The sequence below is a fragment of the Silurus meridionalis genome, chromosome 10 (assembly GCF_014805685.1).
Source record: "Silurus meridionalis isolate SWU-2019-XX chromosome 10, ASM1480568v1, whole genome shotgun sequence".
Taxonomy (NCBI): Eukaryota; Metazoa; Chordata; class Actinopteri; order Siluriformes; family Siluridae; genus Silurus; species Silurus meridionalis.
Genome location: NC_060893.1, coordinates 5,987,747 through 6,008,665, shown reverse-complemented (window position 1 = coordinate 6,008,665; position 20,919 = coordinate 5,987,747). Strand labels below are relative to the sequence as shown.

Genomic DNA, 20,919 nt, shown 5'->3' with positions numbered 1-20,919 from the left:
TGGAAATCCAAATTGTAGACTTTAAATCAGGATTTTTATTTCTACTGGGCAAATAAATTGAGCCAAACCCAAAATGATCTTTGAACGGCCTTACTGACAAATTGGCAGTTTTCTTGAGACTTTCTTGTGAACTGAAAATAAAAAAGCTAGAAACTTTATGGGAAATGTACTTATTTACTTCTTGTGTGAAAATCCAACAGATGATTGGGTGTAAAATATTCTCATCAATGCTAATTGAAGCTTTTCAAAAGGTGCATTGAAGAATACTGATTCTGTAAAAAAAAAAAAAAAAAAAAAATAATGTGTGTAATTTACTTACAAGACTTAATCATGTGCAGAAATCAAAGCGGATTTATGATTTCCAAAACAATAATTAGTTCTTTAGACTATTAAATGCTTAATAGGTTGCCATGTTGGGCTAATTTTTCACCCACGAGTACAACCTGTCCACCTTAACATTTGCATTGTGTTTGCATTGTCTTTGTAAATAACTGGACGAATTAAAACATTTTTTCTAAAAAAAAATTAAAAATGCATTGGCTAGATTTGTATTACTTCACAACAGGAATTTATTTTTTGTTGTTTTTCATCAGCACAGAGAATACAGTATGCTGTTCGGCTCCTCAATACACATAAACTGGACTGACAAACACATTCAAACATAGACACTCAAATGAACACCTTCAGCGAGACTTTTTGCACCAATAACTGCTGGTAAACCAAATTTATTTTACATGTACAGCATTTATTATATGGACAATTTATTTCCACTTGCACACATTTACTCTACTGGTCGGTGCTGCACTGGAACTGTGTCTATTGTCTTATTGTGTACGTTTTTTCACGTAGTAAATTTTTTCACATAGTACCATAGTCCTGCGGGAATGCTGCTTTGTGTCACCCTATACTCCACTGTATATGGCTGAAATGACAATTGTTTTGTGAACTTAAAGGAGAACGATTGCGAAATTTTAGCCGTATTAAGTTCCACCTACCTAGCCATCTGTTTGTAGGCCTCTTCAGCAACTGCAAAAATGTGTGGGTCCATGTCCCCCATGTTCTTCCCACTGTATGCATTGATGATGTCTGCACCATAGATTGGCAGCGTCTCATAGGGATTGATAGCCACCAGGATGATTCCTGAATATAAAAATTACATTTCACTCAAACGAAACAAAACAAGAAGATATAAAGAAGAAACGGATACAGTATCAGGGTGTGATGTGGTAATGCATTGAGGGTGCGGTACAGCGGACTTGAGCTGCAATGAAGTGACAATGCAGAGCAAATCTTATCCAAAGTGGAAGCGTTATAAACATGATCAAAACAGAAAAATGAACAGGAGTACAGTGGCAGTGTATTTGCACAGTTCCTACACATTTTTTATTTTATTTCAAAAATCCATACTTTTCCAGACTTAAATATACAGATTTTTAAGACCATATTTAACATCTGAAATAATAATTTTTTATTCCAACAATAACGAGTTATACTACGGTCTTTGATGAAAATTTTATAGGACAATAGTATAGAAAGACATATTTTTCAATAATCTTCCATTTCCATACTTATTTCCAAAATGAAGGAACCTTGCATACGAATATGAACATTTGATGTTCCCCAGTGCTCCTTATTACACAAGAACACTAGATATATCAGAATACTAGATTGTACTGCAGCAATCCATCCACATATCTAATAACTTCACTCCAAAGTCTACCGTTTACACAGCTGAAGTGCACGTGGCCCATGACATATCGATATCAGTGAACGAATGACTCACCACAGTAGGTGTAGATAAGCTTCGAGTCGACGAATCTGATGCGCAGGTTGTGCAGCACGGCAGGTTCGTGCAGGTAACTCAGAGCCGTGAGGTCGTTCTCGCCCACCAGGATGTCTGGGTTACGAAGGGGAGGCGGAGTGCTGCTTTTGGGTTCTAATTTATACTCCAACTCCTTAGGAATTAATATGAATAGTAGGTTAGGAATGGTCAGGGCCAAATTTATCAAACGAGTGGGTGTTGATGTGGCATCTAGGCACTCTGAATATTGAAGAAGGAATAGTAAAAGAAAAAAGCCTGATATACTGTATGGATTATGACCTTAAAGTTTGCTGTGATTCCAACATGTACATTCAGTAAAAAAAAAAAATAAAGATTATAAATAGACAACAACTACATTTAGTTCTGAAACTTACCCTGCCATCATCAAGCTGCAGCTGAAGAGCACTATCTCCAGGTTTGTAGTCTCTGGTCAGTTCTGCAGATCTCCAGACCTCCTGAGGGTCCGGGATCCAAACTCGGGCATACTGTAAAAGATCAGGAGGTGGTTATGAATCTTGAATCAAAACAAGGAATGGGATGAGATGGGATAAGGTAAGGTAGGATGGGAAGGATCAGAGGTTTGAGTTGTGTTTGTCTGGCCTCATGTTCTTCATTGAGGCTTGATCTGTTCCTAACTTCTAAGTACATCCTTAGCTCATCATGTGTAAGCTGGAAATCCTTCCAGCCCAAATGAAATGTAAAATAAAACAACTGACTGATCTTTGCTACATTGACAAAAACATTGAGTTGTGATGTGAAAGTACATTTCCTGACTCTCAGTTACATGTCAATATAAAAGGAAGTCAATTACCTTGTTGTAGAGCGCCGGTGTTTCCATTAAGATTTATTCCAATATAAAAACTTCCTCAAAGGCGAACAGACACGCTAACAAGTTGTAAAATAAACCAGGCAAACGCTGACATCTAAGGCAGTCTACTGATATTTCCAGGAAAGCATGAATGCCGGTTGTAGATGTGAGATAAAAGCATATGGCTCTGCAGTCATGCCGGTCTGGGCGCCCTCTAGCGGTGAAGAATGTTTACGCTTAAGCACACACTAGCGTACTAAACTGTATGTGAAAATAGAACGCAACAATTGCTGCAGAATAGGAGGCCTACTATTTATACATACTATTTAGTATCCTAGTATGGATTGGTACTTTTAATGGGCTGATTGATGAGTTTATTTATTTTTTCCTCAAAGCTCAGTTCACTGCTCCCAGAACAGGTTATAAAGCCATCTGAAGATTGTGTAACTGCTCCAAGATTTTTGTAAATTTCATGCATAATTATTTTTTAACTGCAAAACAAAAAAATGCTTTTTAATTATTATATTCACACATTTAAACAATGGCCAGCTTTACAGAAATCACTATATTAAAGATATCATTGTAGAGTCATACATTACTCAATGGTAAGAAAAAACTCCCTGAGATGGTACTATAAAGAAACCTTGAGAGAAACCAGACTCAGGAAAACGTCCAAACTTCGTTCACCTTGTCATTATGGGGTATTGTTTGTAAAATATTTAAGGGAATTGATTAATTTAATTCATTTTGGAATAAGGCTGTAACATAAAACGGAAAAAGTGAAGGAGCGGTAAATACTTTCCAGATGCACTGTATAGCTTATGAACCTCTGTTTAAAAAAAAAAAAAAAAAAAAGCTATGCAACAAAAAACATGTACTAAAAAACTCTTGTGTGTATATATATATATATATATATATATATATATATATATATATATATATATATATATACAGTTGTATTTTGATCAGACTTTTAGCATATGCATTACTTAAAACCGACAGTAGGGAGCGCTGTAGAACTACTGTATTAGATCTAACTATTCCTAAACTCAGCTCTTTCATGTGGAATCGCAGTTAATTGATATTTCACATATAATTCATATAAAGACAAGGCATAATATTTGTCATATTTAAAGCAGCAATTGTGAAGATTCACATTATGAAGACAATGGAAGTTTATATAGGACTTTTTACTTAAAATATTCTTAAATACGCATTAACTTGATCATATTTAACACAAGTCAATAAAATGCATTTAATAAAATATGAAAAAACCCAACACAATTTTGTATAAATGTATATATTAAAAAAATAATAAAAGTAAGAATCCTATAACTTTACAAATCATATTAATATTAGGTTACAATGCTGCTATACTGTTTATATTGTATAAATTAAAAACTGGGTTGAGTCCACTATCCTCACAATCCTGAGACAGATGTTTTCATGGGCAGCATTGCAATAAATGCAGTTGTAAAGGCATCGAATGCGTTTTTTCAGCGGTTCAATGTTCGCCCGCGAAAGCCGGTTTAATGAGGGTTTCATAACGGCACATCAATTCCTAAGAAATATATCCCTGATTAGAAGAGGTAACGTTTCCTCAATGCAATCATACAACAATCTGAAATCATTTCCAAACCACACAAAATGATTTCTAAAAGAAAATAAACAACCTGACCCAGATATTCTTGTGCAAAACTAGTTTATTTACAAAAAAAACAAACAAAAACAAAAACAAAATGGCAGAGTTGTGACAGTCAGTGGTTGTTATGAACATGGGAAGAAAATGAGCGAGCTGCCCCAACCTGAAGATCAGAGACATCAGCACAAGCTTGTGGCTTGAGCGGGCAAATATTGCCCAAAGACAATATATCGGATATCATTAAGGCAAGTTTGACCAATCACAGGCAGGAGGCAGGCGAGACTTGTCATCTTACGGAAATCTTTATAACAAATGACAGCGTTATCCTTAAAGGCCATACATGAATCATACATGAACTAGTGAGTAAAACTAGTAAAATCCTAAACAAAACAAAACAAAACAAAAGGTTTCTGTTCAGTTATTTCAGGCAGATACCAGTGCATTCACATCTGGGAGTAGAAATTGCAACTACGGTCTACTTCTACAGCCAAAACGTCGTTTCCGTGTACAAACAGGTCAACGAGGAGGCGCCCAGCAGCAACATTTCATCAAAACAGCATGTCTTTGTGGTAATAAAACAGGCCAAAGAAAGTTCAAGACAAGACGCACAAAAAAAACAAAAAAAAGAGAGAAAATACACATAAAATGGAGGTAAAGCAGAGATCAAAAATATCAGGAATGGGAAAGTCTTAGGAAAAGTTTGTATCAAACAGCCAGTTTGCTGGCCACCAGCGAGGTCTTCCTCTGAGGCAGATCCTGAGGAGTCGGGATGTGATCTCCAGTGATCTCGGTTTTCTCCGTTGCGGCTGCGGGGAGCTGTTTATTCTTTATTTTCGCCTTGGCCATATTGTAATCTCCGGAGTCAAAGTACTTTTGCTGAAACAAATGGAACACCGATTTATATTTCACTTATATACACTTTTCTTTCAGTTGCACTGCTTCCAGGAAGGTATGTTTACATCAGAGTTTATCTCCACTCATATTTCAGCCATCGTGTGTTGCCAGGGATGAAGAAAATCAGCCTTGAAAATTTCAGAATCAACAGTGTGGGGCAATGACAAGACAATAAACTGATGCTTTAACCAATCAGATTTCAAGCTGGTGAAACAGACATCTATAATAATTGATCTTATGATCACCAGTCAAAGCTCGCAAGCTGCATCTGTAGCAAACTGCACAACTCAAATATATTGGTATGGACTTCATAGCTGTTTCCAGAAATCGATTTTTGCTCCTGTTCGACAAATAATACGCATGATTGATACCTATAATGATAAAAACATACCCCTTTTTGGAGTCTTTTCCTCAGCAGGTCTGAGCCTCCTGGTTTAGCCCCCAGATGAGGATATCTAGCTTTCAGCTTTGCTTCTTCTGCCTTCTCAGGACTCACGACTTTATCCTGCATCTCCTAGAGAGTCATATATAAGTATTAGAAATGAAGAAACAAACTGAGAAGAAATAAGATCATCAACAAGTGGGAAATCCTAGGTATGCTTTTAGAACCACAATGCACGTTTAGACAAAGATCAGGAATTCAGAGGAACATGGTATCAGAGCCGTGCACCGAGCTGGAGGTCCATAAACTCGCCGGAAACGCCGTTTTCAGACGTCGTGACATCCACATTGGGAAGAAGCATGCTAGCTGGTGGCCCACTGACCTGCTGCTCTTCTGTGCTCGTCTCCTCCACAACCTGCTCGGTCTCCCTGGACATTTTTTTTGGATTTGTCGCTACACAACCTCCACCGCGATACCACCGGCTGGGAACGTGAATTATAGTAACCTGAATAGGAGGATGGATGGACGGATGGATGGGCGCCTGGATGGAGGTGCTGCTTCAGGCAACAGCGCCCTCTACAGGACCGGAGACTACAACACGCGCTCTTTAATCCGCCTGCTGGATTTCTACTTCTAACATGTTCGAGTCCAAAAACTCAAAAGAAAGAGTTCAGATGCATTTTTTTCTTATTCTGAATTAAATTTGAGAAAATATGGAAGTATTTTAGTAGTAGGCAAATTAAATAAGTCCTAAGAGGCCATGCATTATAATATGATTTTCTTGATTGCTTTCTAGTGATCTAGACGTAATAGTTGTTTTCTAATTTTTGTAATCTTGACATAACAAACATTATTTCTTCATGATCAATACTTATTTTTTTTTTGTATTCGGCATAAGAGCAGAGGCAGCATCATCACAGTATTATGGCGTGGCTACAATGGTTATTATCCATGGGGTTATTATGGTTATTATTCTGCGATGGTCTTATGCCAATAAATACTTATCAAGAGGAAAAAATGTTTATGTCAAGATCACAAGAAAGTTATGCCGTGAAAACTATAAAACAACTATTATATTCATGGCCTCTTAGGACTTCCGTAGCCAAACCATATCCAGTAGTATAAGATTTGTTGACACCTGACCAAAACACCAGTGGCCTAAAGTGGTGTCCTACCTGAATCAATCTACCTCTTAAAACTGTGATTTGTGACACCACTGTGATAGAAACCATCAATATTATACAGAAACTTAGTGTAACAGAGCACTGCATCACAGACAGGCATCTCATACAGTAAGAATGAATGGCATTACTAAAGCAAAAAAACCCTAAACACAATTCAATGTCCGCACACATCATCTCTAGCAGCATCTCATAAACCTCCTAAAATGAAAAGGTTTTCTGTGCATTTTTGTGTGGTTTTTCTTAAGCATTACGCTTTTTTCGATGAAGGCAAATTGCACATATTTGTGCAAATTCTACATAAAGAAAATGCAGAAATTTAAATGGTTAAACAGCATTTTAACCAGTGTTTAGAAGCATGTACTGTAAATACTAGTTCAACAGTAAAAGACCTGGGAGTTATTTTGGACAGCAAATTGTCTTTTAAAAATCATATCAACCAAATTACAAAAACAGCTTTCTTCCACCTTAGAAATATTGCTAAGCTAGGAAACATGTTATCTATATCTGATGCTGAGAATCTGGTCCATGCATTCATAACCTCCAGACTGGACTAGTGTAATGCATTACTAGGTGGTTGTCCTGCATCATTAATAAACAAGCTACAATTAGTCCAGAATGCGGCAGCCAGAGTTCTCACAAGGTTGAGAAAATATGACCATATAACTCCAATCCTATCATCCTACACTGGCTACCTGTTAAGTTTTAAATCAACTACAAACTACTGCTTCTTACTTACAAAACACTAAATGGTTTGGCTCCCATGTATCTCTCCAGTCTTCTAACATGCTACAATCCATCATGCTCCTTGAGATCTCAAAACTCCAAACTTTTAGTAGTTCCTAGAATAACAAAGTCCACTAAAGGCGGTAGATCATTCTCATATTTAGCGCCTACACTTTGGAATAGTCTTCCTGACAGTGTACGGGGCTCAGACACACTCACCCAGTTTAAGTGCAGATTAAAGATGTACCTTTTAGCAAAGCCTACACATAACATACGTCTCACATCATAACCTTGTGCTCCAGAACATCTGATCACATGTACATGATCAACTTGTGCTTGTTAATATCATGAACAGCAGCTACACTAATTCCCCTCCACTGCTTCTCTTTCTCTCCCCATCACAAGGTTGTGCCAGCTCCAGTTGTGTCCCACCTCTTGAAGATTGTGGACCTTTAAAAAAGATGCCAAACCCTCAAACATCCTGAACCATCTAGAGACATAAAGCACCATTTGGATTTCACTTTATGTAGAGTTTGGACATTGGACCTCTTTGAATGTTTAAAGGATCTGTCATGGAGAAGCAGGTGATCTATGATGATTTTATGAGTTGCTCAGTAGCTCCTGGTTCCATACCCTCAACTGACTGTATAAGACTGTAGAAAGAACATTACTCATTATCTTATACTCCGGTGCTCATGGTGGTTCTCACTCTCCAGTGTTCTGTATTGTTTTGAAGACTTATAATCACACCCTTGATATCACCCAGATGAGGATGGGTTTCCCTTCTGAGTCTGGTTCCTCTCAAGGTTTCTTCATCATAACATCTAAGAGAGTATTTCCTTGTTACAGTCACCCCAGGCTGCACATCAGGAATAAACACACATCACTCACATTAGATCTTAAATTATGTAAAGCTGCTTTGAGACAATGTCCATTGTGAAAAGCGCTATAGAAATTGACTTTGTCTCGTCTCGTCCTAAATCGGATTTTTAGAAACTTACACTTAACTTCAGTACCCTGTGCTAGACAGGCAAACATAACAATAATTTTGTCAGTTTCCAAGTATTTGTAGACCTGACTTAGTTTGTATTGTGGTTGGTTGGTAGGTAGATAATTCATTAAAAATCTACACTGTATGACTGTATTAAAGACAAAACTAAAGTCAATGAACAGTATTCTGAGGTAGGTGTTGTTTTTATCCAGGTGGGCAAGGGCTAAATGAAGAGACGTGGAAACTGCATCGTCTGTCAACCTGTTCTGGCGATGGGCAAACTGGTGCAGGTCCAGTGAAGCTGGTAAACCTGCAGTGAGGTGATTCAGAAACAGTTTCCCAAAGCACACCATAACAATATTGCTAAGTGCAATCGGGCAAAAATCATTCATGCATACTGCAGCTAATTGTTAGGTAGTGGTATGATTTTAGGATTCAGACTCACCCTTTGAGTCTGGTTCCTCTCAAGGTTTCTTCCTCATACCATTCCTTACCAGTTGCCCCAGGCTTGCTCATTGGTGATAAATACGATTTATTACAATTTTTGTTCTATAATTCGAACATTCTATAAAGCTGCTTTGAGACAATGTCCATTGTGAAAAGTGCTATAGAAAAACTTAAACCTAAATAAACTCATTTAAAAGTTTAAATGATTATAGTTAAAAATGACAGAAATTTTAAGTCTTTTATTAGGCAGAAGAAAACATTGGAAATATCTTTAATACCAATAAACAATAGAAACAGTTCATCTATACTTAGTTACATACTAGACCATTAGTACAAAGTTAGTTTATAAAGCATTTGACACTGATATGCCTTGAATCTCTAATTAAAAAAAAATCATTTCAAATATTCATTTTGTCATATCATTTATAGAATATTGTGCAATCAAAGCTTGATTACATCACTAGAGCAAAAGAGAGAATCTTAGTTCAGGATTAACCATAAACATACCCATGAGCTTCAATCACTTTTTTGGAATAATAGTAAAGAAAACATTTGTGAAAATGGTGTGTGTGAACAAAGATAATAGACTGAACACATAAATGAATATATTTCTCATAAAACTGAGAAAACATAGCGAAAAACAAAAAAAATCCACACATTAGTTCTGTATCCTTCGAACTAGATAGTAAAGCAGAAAGAACATCAGGACCAGGCCTATGGACACGTAGCACAGGATCTTGCGGTTATCTCTGCCAGAGCGGACCATTGTGGAAAACCTCTTCACGCTGCCCGTTAACAGTCCGGTTGCACTGAGGAAATTTGAGTCCTGAAGAAAAAAAAAATCCACATACTTTGTTACTTATGATACAAAATATATTAGTATGCCATTAATATATTTCCATAAAATGGCTTGAATATATATCCTAATTTGCTTATATGGGAGTCAGAAAAGTCAGGAACCATCGGGAACATTTTAAACAAACGAGATCTCAACATGTGTGAAATTCTCAAAAGCGTTATAGTGCAAGTAATAAATAAAAGTCTGTGTAGTTTAACTCCGATTACTGACTTTTCTGCCGTCCTGTATAGTGTTTACAGAGCGGAAATATAGAAATATAATATATAATTTTATAGTTTTAACACGATTGCCGACAGGATACACACCATGCCATCCAAGTAGGAATTCTGTTCTTCAGCATCTTTGTCGATATCGTATGCCAGCTGTGAGCGAGAAGAGAGACAAAATCACGCATTGTGACGTGCATCTGTAAAGAAAGGTGTGGTGTGCTGGAGCGATGCCGACATACCGACTTCAGTCTGGATACTTTACTTGCGAGATTGTCAGCCATGCGTTTGTTTTCTGCGTCCAGCAAATCATCAACCGCACCGTGCCCTAGGAAGACGGTATTGGAAGAGGTGCATAAATACCACATACGCTTTATACCACAATACGCTTTATACCACACCATACTGCACACGGTCACTTCAAAGACAATCACGTCAATCACTTTAAATGTTACTGTTTTAATGTTATACGCCACACCCATTGCTAACAGAGGTGTGAAGAAATATCCAAAGACAAACAATGGTAGTAGAATGGGCTGCTCTGGAGTGCTCAGTGACTTTAAATTTGGTACTTGAATAGCATGGGCCCTTGAGCAAGGCCCTCAACCCTCTATTGCTCAGCTGCCAAATGCCATATTTAAATAAAACACACTCCCTGAAGTGATGCCAGGAGAACATAATCATGTTAACAAAATAGTATACATGGTGGGATCAAAAAGAGTTTTGAGACGTGTTTTGCTTCCAAATAATTATTTTATTTATCTACAATTACACACTATCACCTTCACAGCAATCACAGCAATACAGCACTCCCCGTGTTCCTGCCACTTATAGAGTGTGTCCTAGAGGTCTTCTTTTGTGATTCGCACAATGGTGTCAAAACAGTGACCCTTGAGCCGGATCTTCATCTTTGGGTAAAAGAGCGAAGTTCGCAGAAGCCAAATCTGGCGAGTAAGATGGGTGCAGAAGTGAGATCATGCGGATTGTTCTCCGACGGTCATCATGCACTAGTTGCAGAAGGGTTTCGGCATTTTCAGGCGTCGAGCTCGATGAAGGTCTTCCTGATCTTTTCCTCTTCCAGTGATGTTTTTCTGCACTCGCTAGCAAACGTGCCACTTGAAAAAACCTCGGACGACTCACCGCAGCTTCGCCGTATGTCAAACGGACGTCATGTCAAATGTCTCTGTGACAGATTTTGATGACAGTCACTCACTTCACACAGAATTTCACGTTTGCTCTTCGTTTTATATGGCTGTCCATGATGAACTCCCAGACGTGGTAATACTCGTGGTCAGAATAGCTAGCAGCATTAGTCTAGAAACTTTGATACCACCTGTACGAAAGGATTTTCGACAATTGTATGCTTCCAGCAGTTCTGTTTTAGTATGGCAACTATAAATTCATGGTTCCAATTTAAGGATGGAGGAGAAGAACTCGAGTCGAGTGTCCTCAGTGAACACCTTTGGGAACTTTGACTGCACCCCAAATCTTGTCTAACACAATAGTCAATATTAATGTCCATAGTTTTTATGTGTGTCTCACATAATGTCTTGTTTAGTGTCCAATTAAAAAAGTGGGAAAGGTCTTATGTATAAAGTAAGGTGACATGTTGAACACAAGGTTTATACATTCCTCTCTCTCTCTCTCTCTCACACACTCACTCTCACACACACACACACACACACACACACACACACATTTGAGAGCAGCTGATATATCCCAGGCTGATGACAGCTGTCTGAAGTATTATTAAATGAATATTGAGGACATATTTCAGCCAATTAGATGAACATCAGGAAAGTTTGTTTATCTATTTATTTGTAAGGGTTTGGTCTAAACTATCTGCAGTACACTGCTGTCTTCATGAGCACTACGTGTCACTTACCCCTGTTCCAGTGATCAGCCATCTTTGTAAACAATCCTGGTCTCAAACCTATAATCCCGAAAAAAACTTCTACTAACAAATCAAAAGCAAAACAAAAAGACAAATAAACGTATTTACAAGTAAAACCGGCCCACTAGAAATGAAAATATAAACCGGCGGCCTCTTAAATCGTCCAAAAAACGATTGTAGGATTGTCTGTGCGTCCGCCTGCTTTCTCTTTTCGGTTCATCCGTCTGACAAATGGTCGCCATCTTGGCTTAGCTGCGATTGGCTAGCGGGTCACCTTCAAACGAGCTCGTAGCCAATCATGGAAGGCGGCTGGAAGCGACGTAGCCAATCGTGACATAGAAGGCGGGTCTTATCCGGATACGGGAGAACGAGCGTTTGGATGTCAGTCAGCATCCTTGGTAGGAAAGGAGGCGTCCAGGTAATTTTGCTTTATAATAAAATAATGATCGTATGCTGTAGTGTGCATGTGGATTGATCAGGAATTTTTAAATGCTATTTAAGTAATATCAAGGTTACATTATTATTCGCAGTGGTGTTTTTAGTTGACTTGTATGTCACATGCTGGATTTATGGACACTGGGCTTCCATGTAAACAGACATTTGTATATTATGTTTAAGAACCTCTGAGTTATTATGGTTTTGTGGTTCTCTTCTGACCTCCAGCAACAACCTCCAAGTTTTTTGTTATTGATTCAGTCTTATTTCTAGTGTCTTCTTTATTTTCATTGATTTGCCTTTCCACGTTTACATGCTATAGACAGTTCTATCTGTAGTAATGTGATATGTATTTTGACATTTGTATATTTTTTCAATGTTGTACATTTAAACTGAAGACTTTCAAACTACGAAAGAGCACATATCGAATTATCGAGTGAACAAAAACGTGTTCAATAACCCAGAATATGTTTTGTATTTTTTTTTAATACTTCCATTTCTGCTTTCACGACAATCTTGGGAAGTACTCAAAGGTGTTGAGTGCTTGTTGGCTGCTTTTCCTTCACTCTCAAATCAAAAAATCTAAGCAAATTTTATTTGTCCCATACACATACATACAGAGTACGACATGCAGTGAAATCCTTTTTACGACGGTCCGGCATGAGGGAATAGTATGGGGAGAAAAATAAAACAAAGAAAAAGAAGGCAGATAAATAAAGTATAAAAACTATATAAAATATAAGAATATATATGAGATATATATGAGAGAAAAGATGTATATACAGAATATGCTTATGGCAGTAAGCAGTAAAACAGTAGAAACAGTAAAAAAAAAACAGTAAAAGAAAAACTGTAAAACAGCAGTAAAACACTCTCCTTATCCCAAACCTTCTCAACTGGATTCAGATAGAGTTGGACAATCTTTGGACAAAAAGTTTAAACAATTGGTTTGGATTGTAACTTTGGAAAATCTAAAATACAAAACATATTCTGGGTTGTTTATTTATTTTTTTGTATTCAATTCCATACATCTTCTTTCATACTTTGAATATCTTTAGTATAATTATACTGTGTTGAAAATGATTCAAAAACAAAAAAATGAAGAACAACGCAGAAGAAGCTCATCCTGATATATACCTGTTTATTTTATGTTGTTTCAGATCCTGTCTTTTTTTCTTTCGCTCTGTTTATCACAATAAATGGACTTCCAGTGAGTGAATGGACGGCGTCCATGCCCAACCTGGGATGTGGCTCTGTGTGAATGTGATCACGATCCTGTGAACTCCTGCCTTGTGGTGATGTATGTTTTATACTGGGATAATCCTCTATCTCTTGATTGTTCAGAACAATAATTTTTTTATTGTTTATCATTAAAACAAATTTTCAGTTTAGAGTAAAGCAACAATTTAAATTCAACATACAGGCAATGCTGGACTGAAAAAAAAGACTAATACAACATTATTACAAGTAAAGCAACTTAATGACCAACCTTAGAATACAGTACACATTGGCCTGAGACAGAAACTGACATAACAGTCTAATTGTCTAATTGATTAAAGAAGCATATTGCACATGGGTATAATATTTCAAGACACATTGACCCTTGAGGGAGGTAGGGGAAAATATAAATAACATTGCACAAATTAGAGGAGATAGTAAAATGTCTAGTATTGATTGGGATTATTTTATATATATATTATAGACAGTGGTTGATGCACATAGACTGGATTCAAAAGTGGCCTTGTACATTTGCATTTACATTTGCGGCATTTGGCAGACGCCCTTATCCAGAGCGACGTACAAAAGTGCTTTGAGTCTCTAGCAATGAATAAATCTACACTGGTACGCAAGATTACAAACTTAATATAAATATAGCCATTGAATTCTACAAAGCAAACTTGGAAAGTGCTAATTTAAGTATTTCAGGAAGAGGTAGGTCTTCAATTGTCGCTTGAAGATAGCCAGGGATTTCGCTGTACGGACATCTAGGGGAAGTTCATTCCACCACCTCGGTGCCAGAACAGAGAAGAGCCTTGAAGTATAGAATTGGCACAGCAGATCCTTTTGCATTGGGGAAGTTTGTTTTAAAGGGAACAATATCAAACTTTTAATGGTTTGATAACCAGAAGTATCCTAACTATACTCCGAATTGTTCAATCGGTTTTTGATTTTGTTATAACGCATCATTACTCAATAACGAATATAACTTGTGGTCACTTGTGGATGGTATGTTCAGCATCAGGGTGTTCTTTTATTAAACGTGTTTTATTATGGTGTTTATTAGAGTAAAAGTCTGAAAATCCAGCCATGTTAGCCCGGAAAGGTCTGGTGCCCGAAGGATTTCTGTTAACGCGCCTGGCTGAAGATGCCACCCAGCATAACCGCTTCCGCAGCAAATCGCAGCGGGCCCGCTTTATCACCAAGAATGGATCATGCAACGTTGCTCACAAGAATATACGGGAACAGGTACAATGATGCAATATTTAAAAGGTCTGCATCCCAGGCAATACAATTTACATCGATATCTACAATTGACAATTTCTATTCATTCCGTCCTCCAGGGTCGGTTTCTGCAGGATGTTTTTACCACCATGGTGGACCTTAAATGGCAGCACTCACTCCTCATCTTTACCTCAGCATTCCTCTGCTCATGGATGCTTTTTGCAATGATGTGGTGGCTCCTGGCCTTCGCTCATGGTGATCTGGAGCCTCGAGATCCCAATGAGCCTGGGCCTGTTCCCTGTGTCACTGCCATCCACTCTTTCACTTCAGCGTTCCTTTTCTCCATCGAGGTGCAGGTGAGAAACTGGAGGGAATAAAAGGTTTGTAATGGTTTCCTGCAGAATCAATGGCAACTTTTTGAATAGTATAAGGATATTTCTGATATAATGTCCTCTTTGGATTGCAGCACGAATTGCGTATTCAGCCAGGTCATGAGCCAAACATAGATGTAGTAGATGTTATGCTTTGTCCAACTTGGTAATAAAATATTAATTTGTAAGGGTGGGAATAATTGTTTTTAGAATAAATGGCAGTCCAGTAAAAAACTCAACAGACTATGCAACCTTTCTGTATGTTTGCATTCAGAAAAGTTTGTTGTATGTGTGATTCCTAATAGATACATTTTAGCTCATTTAAAGGCGGGTGCCAATAAATCTGGATGGCTTCAATTGTTAGTCATGACTTAGAAAATATTCCTGACATTTTATACCTGGCTCTTAAATCCATTAACCATTTTGTATTATGTTGTCAGGTGACCATTGGTTTTGGTGGGAGGATGGTCACAGAAGAGTGCCCGATGGCCATTGTGGTTCTGATCATCCAGAACATTCTGGGCCTCATCATCAACGCCGTCATGCTGGGCTGTGTATTCATGAAAACGGCTCAAGCCAATCGGCGGGCAGAGACGCTCATCTTCTCCCGGAACGCCGTCATCGCGCCACGCAACGGCAAACCCACGTTGATGTTTCGCGTTGGAGACCTAAGGAAGAGTATGATCATATCGGCTACCATTCAGATGCAGGTGAGGAACAGGCCAGGGGGAAATGGTACACATTATCATTCGAATTAAGACTTTTCACAGGATGCTTTTTTTTTGTCTCCTGAATTCTGATTTATTGTCCTGTTTCACTTCTCCCAGGTGATTCGCAGGATGGTGACGGCAGAAGGGGAGGTGATTCCAGTCTGCCAACTTGACATCCAGGTGGAAAACCCACTCAGGAGCAATGGCATCTTCCTTGTCTCGCCCCTCATCATCAGTCACACTATTGATAGAGGAAGCCCCCTGTATGAGCTTTCAGCCCAGTCGCTGGCCAATGAAGATCTGGAGATCATAATTATTCTGGAAGGTACAGGGATGTTTATCTGTAACCACAATGCGCTAAAGGCTGCTTTTTTTTAATGGTTTATTTGTTTTATTTGCTCTGTATACAAAAGTCTAGTCAGGTGACTGTGAATAACACCTGTCTATGAGTGAATAGGGAGAACATGTGGTTATTAGTATAAGATTGGACTCAAGATAGCAAACAAGCTCAATATAAATAAAGAAGATTCCTAATAATTTTATTATAATCAGTTATAGTATAACCATAGTATTAATAATAAATAAAACTAAATACAATAAATGATGCTGCTACAATTTATGGTAATATATAATACACAAAGTCTTCTCACACTCTTCTGGGAAGATGTTCCACTGGATTTTGGAGTGTCCTTGTGGAGATTTGTGGTCGTTCAGTCACAATGGTGTGAAATAATGTCAGGTACTGATGTCGGTGAGGTGAGGAGGCCTGGGGTGCAGTCACTGTTCCAATTCATCCCACAGGTGTTCAAAGGGTTGAGGTCAGAGATCTATAGGAGGCCACTCAAGATCTTCTACTCCAAACCATGTAAAGTATATTTTCATGGAGGTGGAACATTTCTGGGTCTCCTAGTTCAAGTGAAGGGAAAAATGCAATGCGCTCACATCCAAAGACATTCTATACATTTGTGTGGCTCCAACTTTGTGGGAAAAGTTTGGGGAAGAACTACATATTGTTGGAATAGTGTTTATGTGTACTTGTACCCACCACAATGACAATAGTTGAATCAAATTTAATCTAATTGACTGTAATGTAATCAAATTCTAAATAAAGTCGGTATTCAGTAGCAACATACAGATGTTGTATAAGAAATTAAAAATTTTAGGCTTTTTTAATAAAGGAAAATATTTTGTAATTATTATATTAATTAAAACTTACATTATTATAATAATTGAAATACTTTTAGTGATGTGGCCTTATAAAGCTGGTATTATTATTTTTATTTATTAAATAATACATCATTACTTTTGAGCAGTTTTTAATTACATATAATGTCGCAGAGCAGCCACAAAACAAGGTAGTTCCTTGTGCATAGGACAGTAAAAATACTTCTTGTTACTGAAAGAAAACAGCAAAATGCAACATCCTTCATCCTTAGAGTGAGCAGAAAACATAAAACCAGTGAATATTACATGAGATACTGAGAAAGAGTCTTTCCATAGATTATAAATAAAATGGTAGTAAAATGGTGTCTTTACAAGGTAATAAAAAAATCGGATTTTATTAGTGTGTGTAGAGCGTCCTACTATCGAAGTCACAGTGACTTATAGAAACAATGCATTATCAGTTAAAGCGTGGTGATATGGATGCACATGATATTGTTTTCCGATAATAAAAAAAAAATCAGTTAACACCATCTGACCAATCAGATTAGAGAATTTGAAAGCAATGTCCTATTCAGACAGAATATAGTAAAAGTAAAATATATAATCAGTAAGAAAAATCTGTAGTAAATATAGTAGATATAATCAGTAGTAAAAGAGGGGTAGCAAAATCACAAGTATACTCTTATGATCTCTTATATATGACATTTAGCTTATTTCCAATCCAGGATCCACTTAAAAACAGTTTGTTTAAGGTGGTTATTATGAAACCAAGCCTCTAGAGCCAGTAGATATTTTATGACCACTGCTGTAATGTGAGGAGAACCTTTCCGTGTAAGCTTTAAAAAAAGAACCAGAAAACAGAGACACTCATCCGACTGTCTCAATGTTCTCAAATGGCTTCCTAGTCACTACATTAAAATGGAGCAGATAAAATAATGGCAGTATAGAAATTAGTGCAAGATTGAGCAAAAATAGTGCAAATGACGTATACGCCATATAGTTTACCACTGTGCAGGGGGCTACACTATATGGACAAAGTCTTCTCACACTCTTCTGGAAAGAAGTTTCACTAGATTTTGGAGTGTGCTTGTGGAGATTTGTGTTCATTCAGCCACAAGAGTGTTAGTAAAGTCAGGTACTGATGTAGGTGAGTTCAGGAGGCCTGAGGTGGAGTCAGCGTTCACCCCAAAAGTGTTCATCAAGATCTTCCACTCCAACCCATGCAGACTATATTTTCATGGATCTGGCTTTGTGGCATTGCCATGCTGGAACAGGTTTGGGTCTCCTAATTCAAGTAAACCACCAAGTTCACAAAGGCATACAGTTGTATAGGGATGCATTTGGGAGTGTGTTTATAAGAAAGAAAGAGAGTTTTAACATGAGTCCCTGTATTGTATTTCTGATCCCTGTCAGGCGTCGTAGAGACCACAGGTATCACCATGCAGGCGCGCACATCTTACACACCAGAGGAGATCCTCTGGGGCCGGCGCTTCGTCTCCATCATGACCGAAGAGGATGGACGCTACTCCGTGGATTACTCCAAATTTGGTAACACGGTCCCTGTGCGGATGCCCGCCCTCAGCGCCAAGGAACTGGACCAGACTAGAGGGGTGCAGGACAATGGCCCTCATGAGGGTAAGCCTCAGGGATGGGGACTGGTTCGGGCGGGACGGGGCGGCTACAGGAGGAGCGCGGGCCGGGCTTGTGAGGACACCCAATCGCGTCCGTGGTACATTCCAGGAGAGAAAGATGAGCAGAATACAAGTAACGAGAAAAACGGACAGAAGAAGATAGTGAAATTGGAGGAAATAGGGAGAGAAATAGTGGAGGAGACCATAGAGGATATGAGCGATTAAAGCTAGAATATTCAGTATATATACACACAGAATGTGGATGTGCAAATTATATAGTATAGCTAGTCTATCAGGGAGCTTTTAATTCATTTTTTTTTTTGTTATAGATTTGAGAATTAAAGCAGTTGCTTTTTTTTAATGAATTGTAATTTTCCTTTTGTGTTTACTGGATATTTCTATTTTATACAAGTAATTGGTGTGTCTTTAATTTCGCCCATCACAATTTTTTTTATTCTTCATTGTCTTTGTGGTTTTAAAGTTGTATCTGCCATCTGTGTTCCATTGTTTCAGAATCATTAAAGCTGGTATTGAATATCACTATTTAGATGTAGTTTTGGAAGTGTTTCGGCCGTGAACGCGCGTAATTACTCATTTCTACCCGTTCTGTATCATTTTATATTATAAAATTGTATTGCTTTATTTATGTATTTATGGTACAAATAAAAAAAAATCTCTTTTTTTCTCAATGCATTTTTTCGACTTGGATACAAAAGACATCTTCTGAAAATCTTTGCCATATGTTGTGCACATTTATCCCAAATACAGGGCCTGAAATACTATTTTAGGGTTTTACACCAGGTTTTAGCATGAATTACAAATTTGACCTTTTTTTCGGTCCATTCGTGGCTTTCAATTGCTGATAGGAACATTTTCAGACCTCAAAGGTCGACAGTTAAGAACATCCATTTAGAAATAAGCATTCTAAATTCACTTTTTAATCCAAACATAAACACTGTTTGGAAGAGTTCGGGCAGCTTAGCTGAACTAGATCTTGTTATGTCATCAGCTTACAGAGCAACAGCTGCACAGAGTAAATATGGAAAAATTACTGGAATTGTTTTCTAGATCTTTCTGTTTTTACCTGAAATGAGCTCGGCTGTAGTGTTAATGGAGCGTCTTAAAGCTTAAAGCCTAGTAAGTGCACATTGATGTTTTGTGTATATGACCTCTATTTTATTCCTATTACTTTTTTAAAGTTATTTATTAGATTAGACCTCATTAGTGATTTAAAAAAAAGACCAGATCAGATAATACATGCTTCAAAATATTGGTACAATCCTTTTATTTCAGAAATGGAGCAGCCATTTCCATGATAGAAAGCCAGCTGTAGAATAATTCTTTAATTATTTGATTAATGAATTATATTCTATAAATAATTAATCGATTCACCGAGCCATTATTGTCAAGTATCGATATTTCTAATACTGTTGCGTTAAGTAGATCGATTCTCAGATTCAAATGTTGAACAAACTTGGGATTTTTTTTTAGGTTTAATGTTTTCATATTCAAGATTAAAGGAACTATTTCTTCTTTCATTCATTCAGGGATCACTGCAACACCTTATTCTTCAGGAAAAAAAAGAGAATCGATCAGTCGAAGAAGAAACGTGTTCATGAGGAAAAATGTCAGCATTCGCTTGAAACCTATAACCTATAAAAGGAAAGGAATGTAGAAATTATGTGACTATATATGAATATGGTTCATGTGATGGTTTATAGTTTGTGAATAGTTTGCTTAAAAGTAAAAAATAAATACAAAAATCCAGTCCATTGTAGTCCATTTAATATTTACAATGATGGTTTTCAAAAATAGTATCAGTAATGATATCAATGATTCTGCTCCTGAAAATATTTGGTATCAGATCAAAAAGAAAATAATTGGTATTGCTCATGCCTACTTCAATACCTATGTGTGTTATGGTTATTGCATCAAGACTGGTGATATTATTAGTAATATTTAGATTACATTTTTGAAAATGTATTGGTTTTCTTGTATCACTTCCTCACAGCAAAACGTAATATAAAGGCTTAAAGGCTGTGCATCAGTGTAGTTTTAATATGTGATAATCTTTTATTTGCCCTGAGAAAATCTCTTTTGCTGTAATAAGGACCACTGTAATTCCTCCTACATTATTAGAGAAACAAAAACTGAAAGTCCATATTATTTTAGCTTATTTACTTCTTCTCAGACAGCCCATAGGGCCTTCTGGTAAAAAGCTGTGAAATTTGTCACACTGATTGCAGAGGGTCTAAAGAATATTCTGACCAAATTTGGCAAAGAGTTATCAATGCTTTAGAACCACGATTGGGTG

General features: G+C 37.4%; 4 protein-coding genes across 5 annotated transcripts in view; 1 reads left to right on the top strand and 3 right to left on the bottom strand.

The window, feature by feature from the left end:
* myo5ab (myosin VAb) overlaps positions 1-2,822 on the bottom strand; it is a 34,529-nt gene extending 31,707 nt beyond the window's left edge. Inside the window, 4 exon segments of the mRNA XM_046859955.1 lie at positions 996-1,140; positions 1,784-1,955; positions 2,197-2,307; positions 2,634-2,822. Coding sequence (XP_046715911.1) covers positions 996-1,140; positions 1,784-1,955; positions 2,197-2,307; positions 2,634-2,660 — 455 coding nt within the window. The 5' untranslated portion in view covers positions 2,661-2,822.
* A 1,493-nt stretch (positions 2,823-4,315) lies between these two features.
* Positions 4,316-6,106, bottom strand: arpp19b (cAMP-regulated phosphoprotein 19b). Its single transcript, XM_046859828.1, has 3 exons — positions 5,931-6,106; positions 5,558-5,680; positions 4,316-5,148 (listed from the first exon to the last, which is right to left on the bottom strand). The coding sequence occupies exons 1-3, from the start codon at positions 5,982-5,984 to the stop codon at positions 4,978-4,980; spliced, it is 348 nt and encodes a 115-aa protein (XP_046715784.1). The 5' UTR covers positions 5,985-6,106; the 3' UTR covers positions 4,316-4,977.
* Positions 6,107-9,117: 3,011 nt separating this feature from the next.
* Positions 9,118-12,094, bottom strand: bet1l (Bet1 golgi vesicular membrane trafficking protein-like). Its single transcript, XM_046859829.1, has 4 exons — positions 11,844-12,094; positions 10,201-10,286; positions 10,058-10,114; positions 9,118-9,719 (listed from the first exon to the last, which is right to left on the bottom strand). The coding sequence occupies exons 1-4, from the start codon at positions 11,863-11,865 to the stop codon at positions 9,552-9,554; spliced, it is 333 nt and encodes a 110-aa protein (XP_046715785.1). The 5' UTR covers positions 11,866-12,094; the 3' UTR covers positions 9,118-9,551.
* An 88-nt stretch (positions 12,095-12,182) lies between these two features.
* Positions 12,183-19,148, top strand: kcnj11l (potassium inwardly rectifying channel subfamily J member 11, like). Of its 2 annotated transcripts, none has more exons than XM_046859827.1 (7): positions 12,183-12,270; positions 13,448-13,582; positions 14,572-14,753; positions 14,849-15,085; positions 15,541-15,810; positions 15,928-16,135; positions 18,388-19,148. In XM_046859827.1, the coding sequence occupies exons 3-7, from the start codon at positions 14,595-14,597 to the stop codon at positions 18,828-18,830; spliced, it is 1,317 nt and encodes a 438-aa protein (XP_046715783.1). In that variant the 5' UTR covers positions 12,183-12,270; positions 13,448-13,582; positions 14,572-14,594; the 3' UTR covers positions 18,831-19,148. The 2 variants fall into 2 exon arrangements, with proteins under 2 accessions (XP_046715783.1, XP_046715782.1); XM_046859826.1 differs by having other exon boundaries at positions 13,448-13,587.
* Positions 19,149-20,919: the final 1,771 nt, after the last annotated feature.

Excerpts from the sequence above, each read along its gene's own strand:
- arpp19b (XM_046859828.1), bottom strand. The coding sequence starts at position 5,984 with ATGTCCAGGGAGACCGAGCAGGTTGTGGAGGAGACGAGCACAGAAGAG. Across the intron at positions 5,681-5,930 it reads CGAGCACAGAAGAGCAGCAG|GAGATGCAGGATAAAGTCGT; the intron begins GTCAGTGGGCCA and ends ATGACTCTCTAG. Across the intron at positions 5,149-5,557 it reads GGAAAAGACTCCAAAAAGGG|CAAAAGTACTTTGACTCCGG; the intron begins GTATGTTTTTAT and ends CATTTGTTTCAG.
- bet1l (XM_046859829.1), bottom strand. The coding sequence starts at position 11,865 with ATGGCTGATCACTGGAACAGGG. Across the intron at positions 10,115-10,200 it reads AAGTATCCAGACTGAAGTCG|CTGGCATACGATATCGACAA; the intron begins GTATGTCGGCAT and ends TCTCGCTCACAG. Across the intron at positions 9,720-10,057 it reads ATTCCTACTTGGATGGCATG|GACTCAAATTTCCTCAGTGC; the intron begins GTGTGTATCCTG and ends TTTTTTCTTCAG.
- kcnj11l (XM_046859827.1), top strand. The coding sequence starts at position 14,595 with ATGTTAGCCCGGAAAGGTCTGGTGCCCGAAGGATTTCTGTTAACGCGC. Across the intron at positions 14,754-14,848 it reads ACAAGAATATACGGGAACAG|GGTCGGTTTCTGCAGGATGT; the intron begins GTACAATGATGC and ends TCCGTCCTCCAG. Across the intron at positions 16,136-18,387 it reads GATCATAATTATTCTGGAAG|GCGTCGTAGAGACCACAGGT; the intron begins GTACAGGGATGT and ends GATCCCTGTCAG.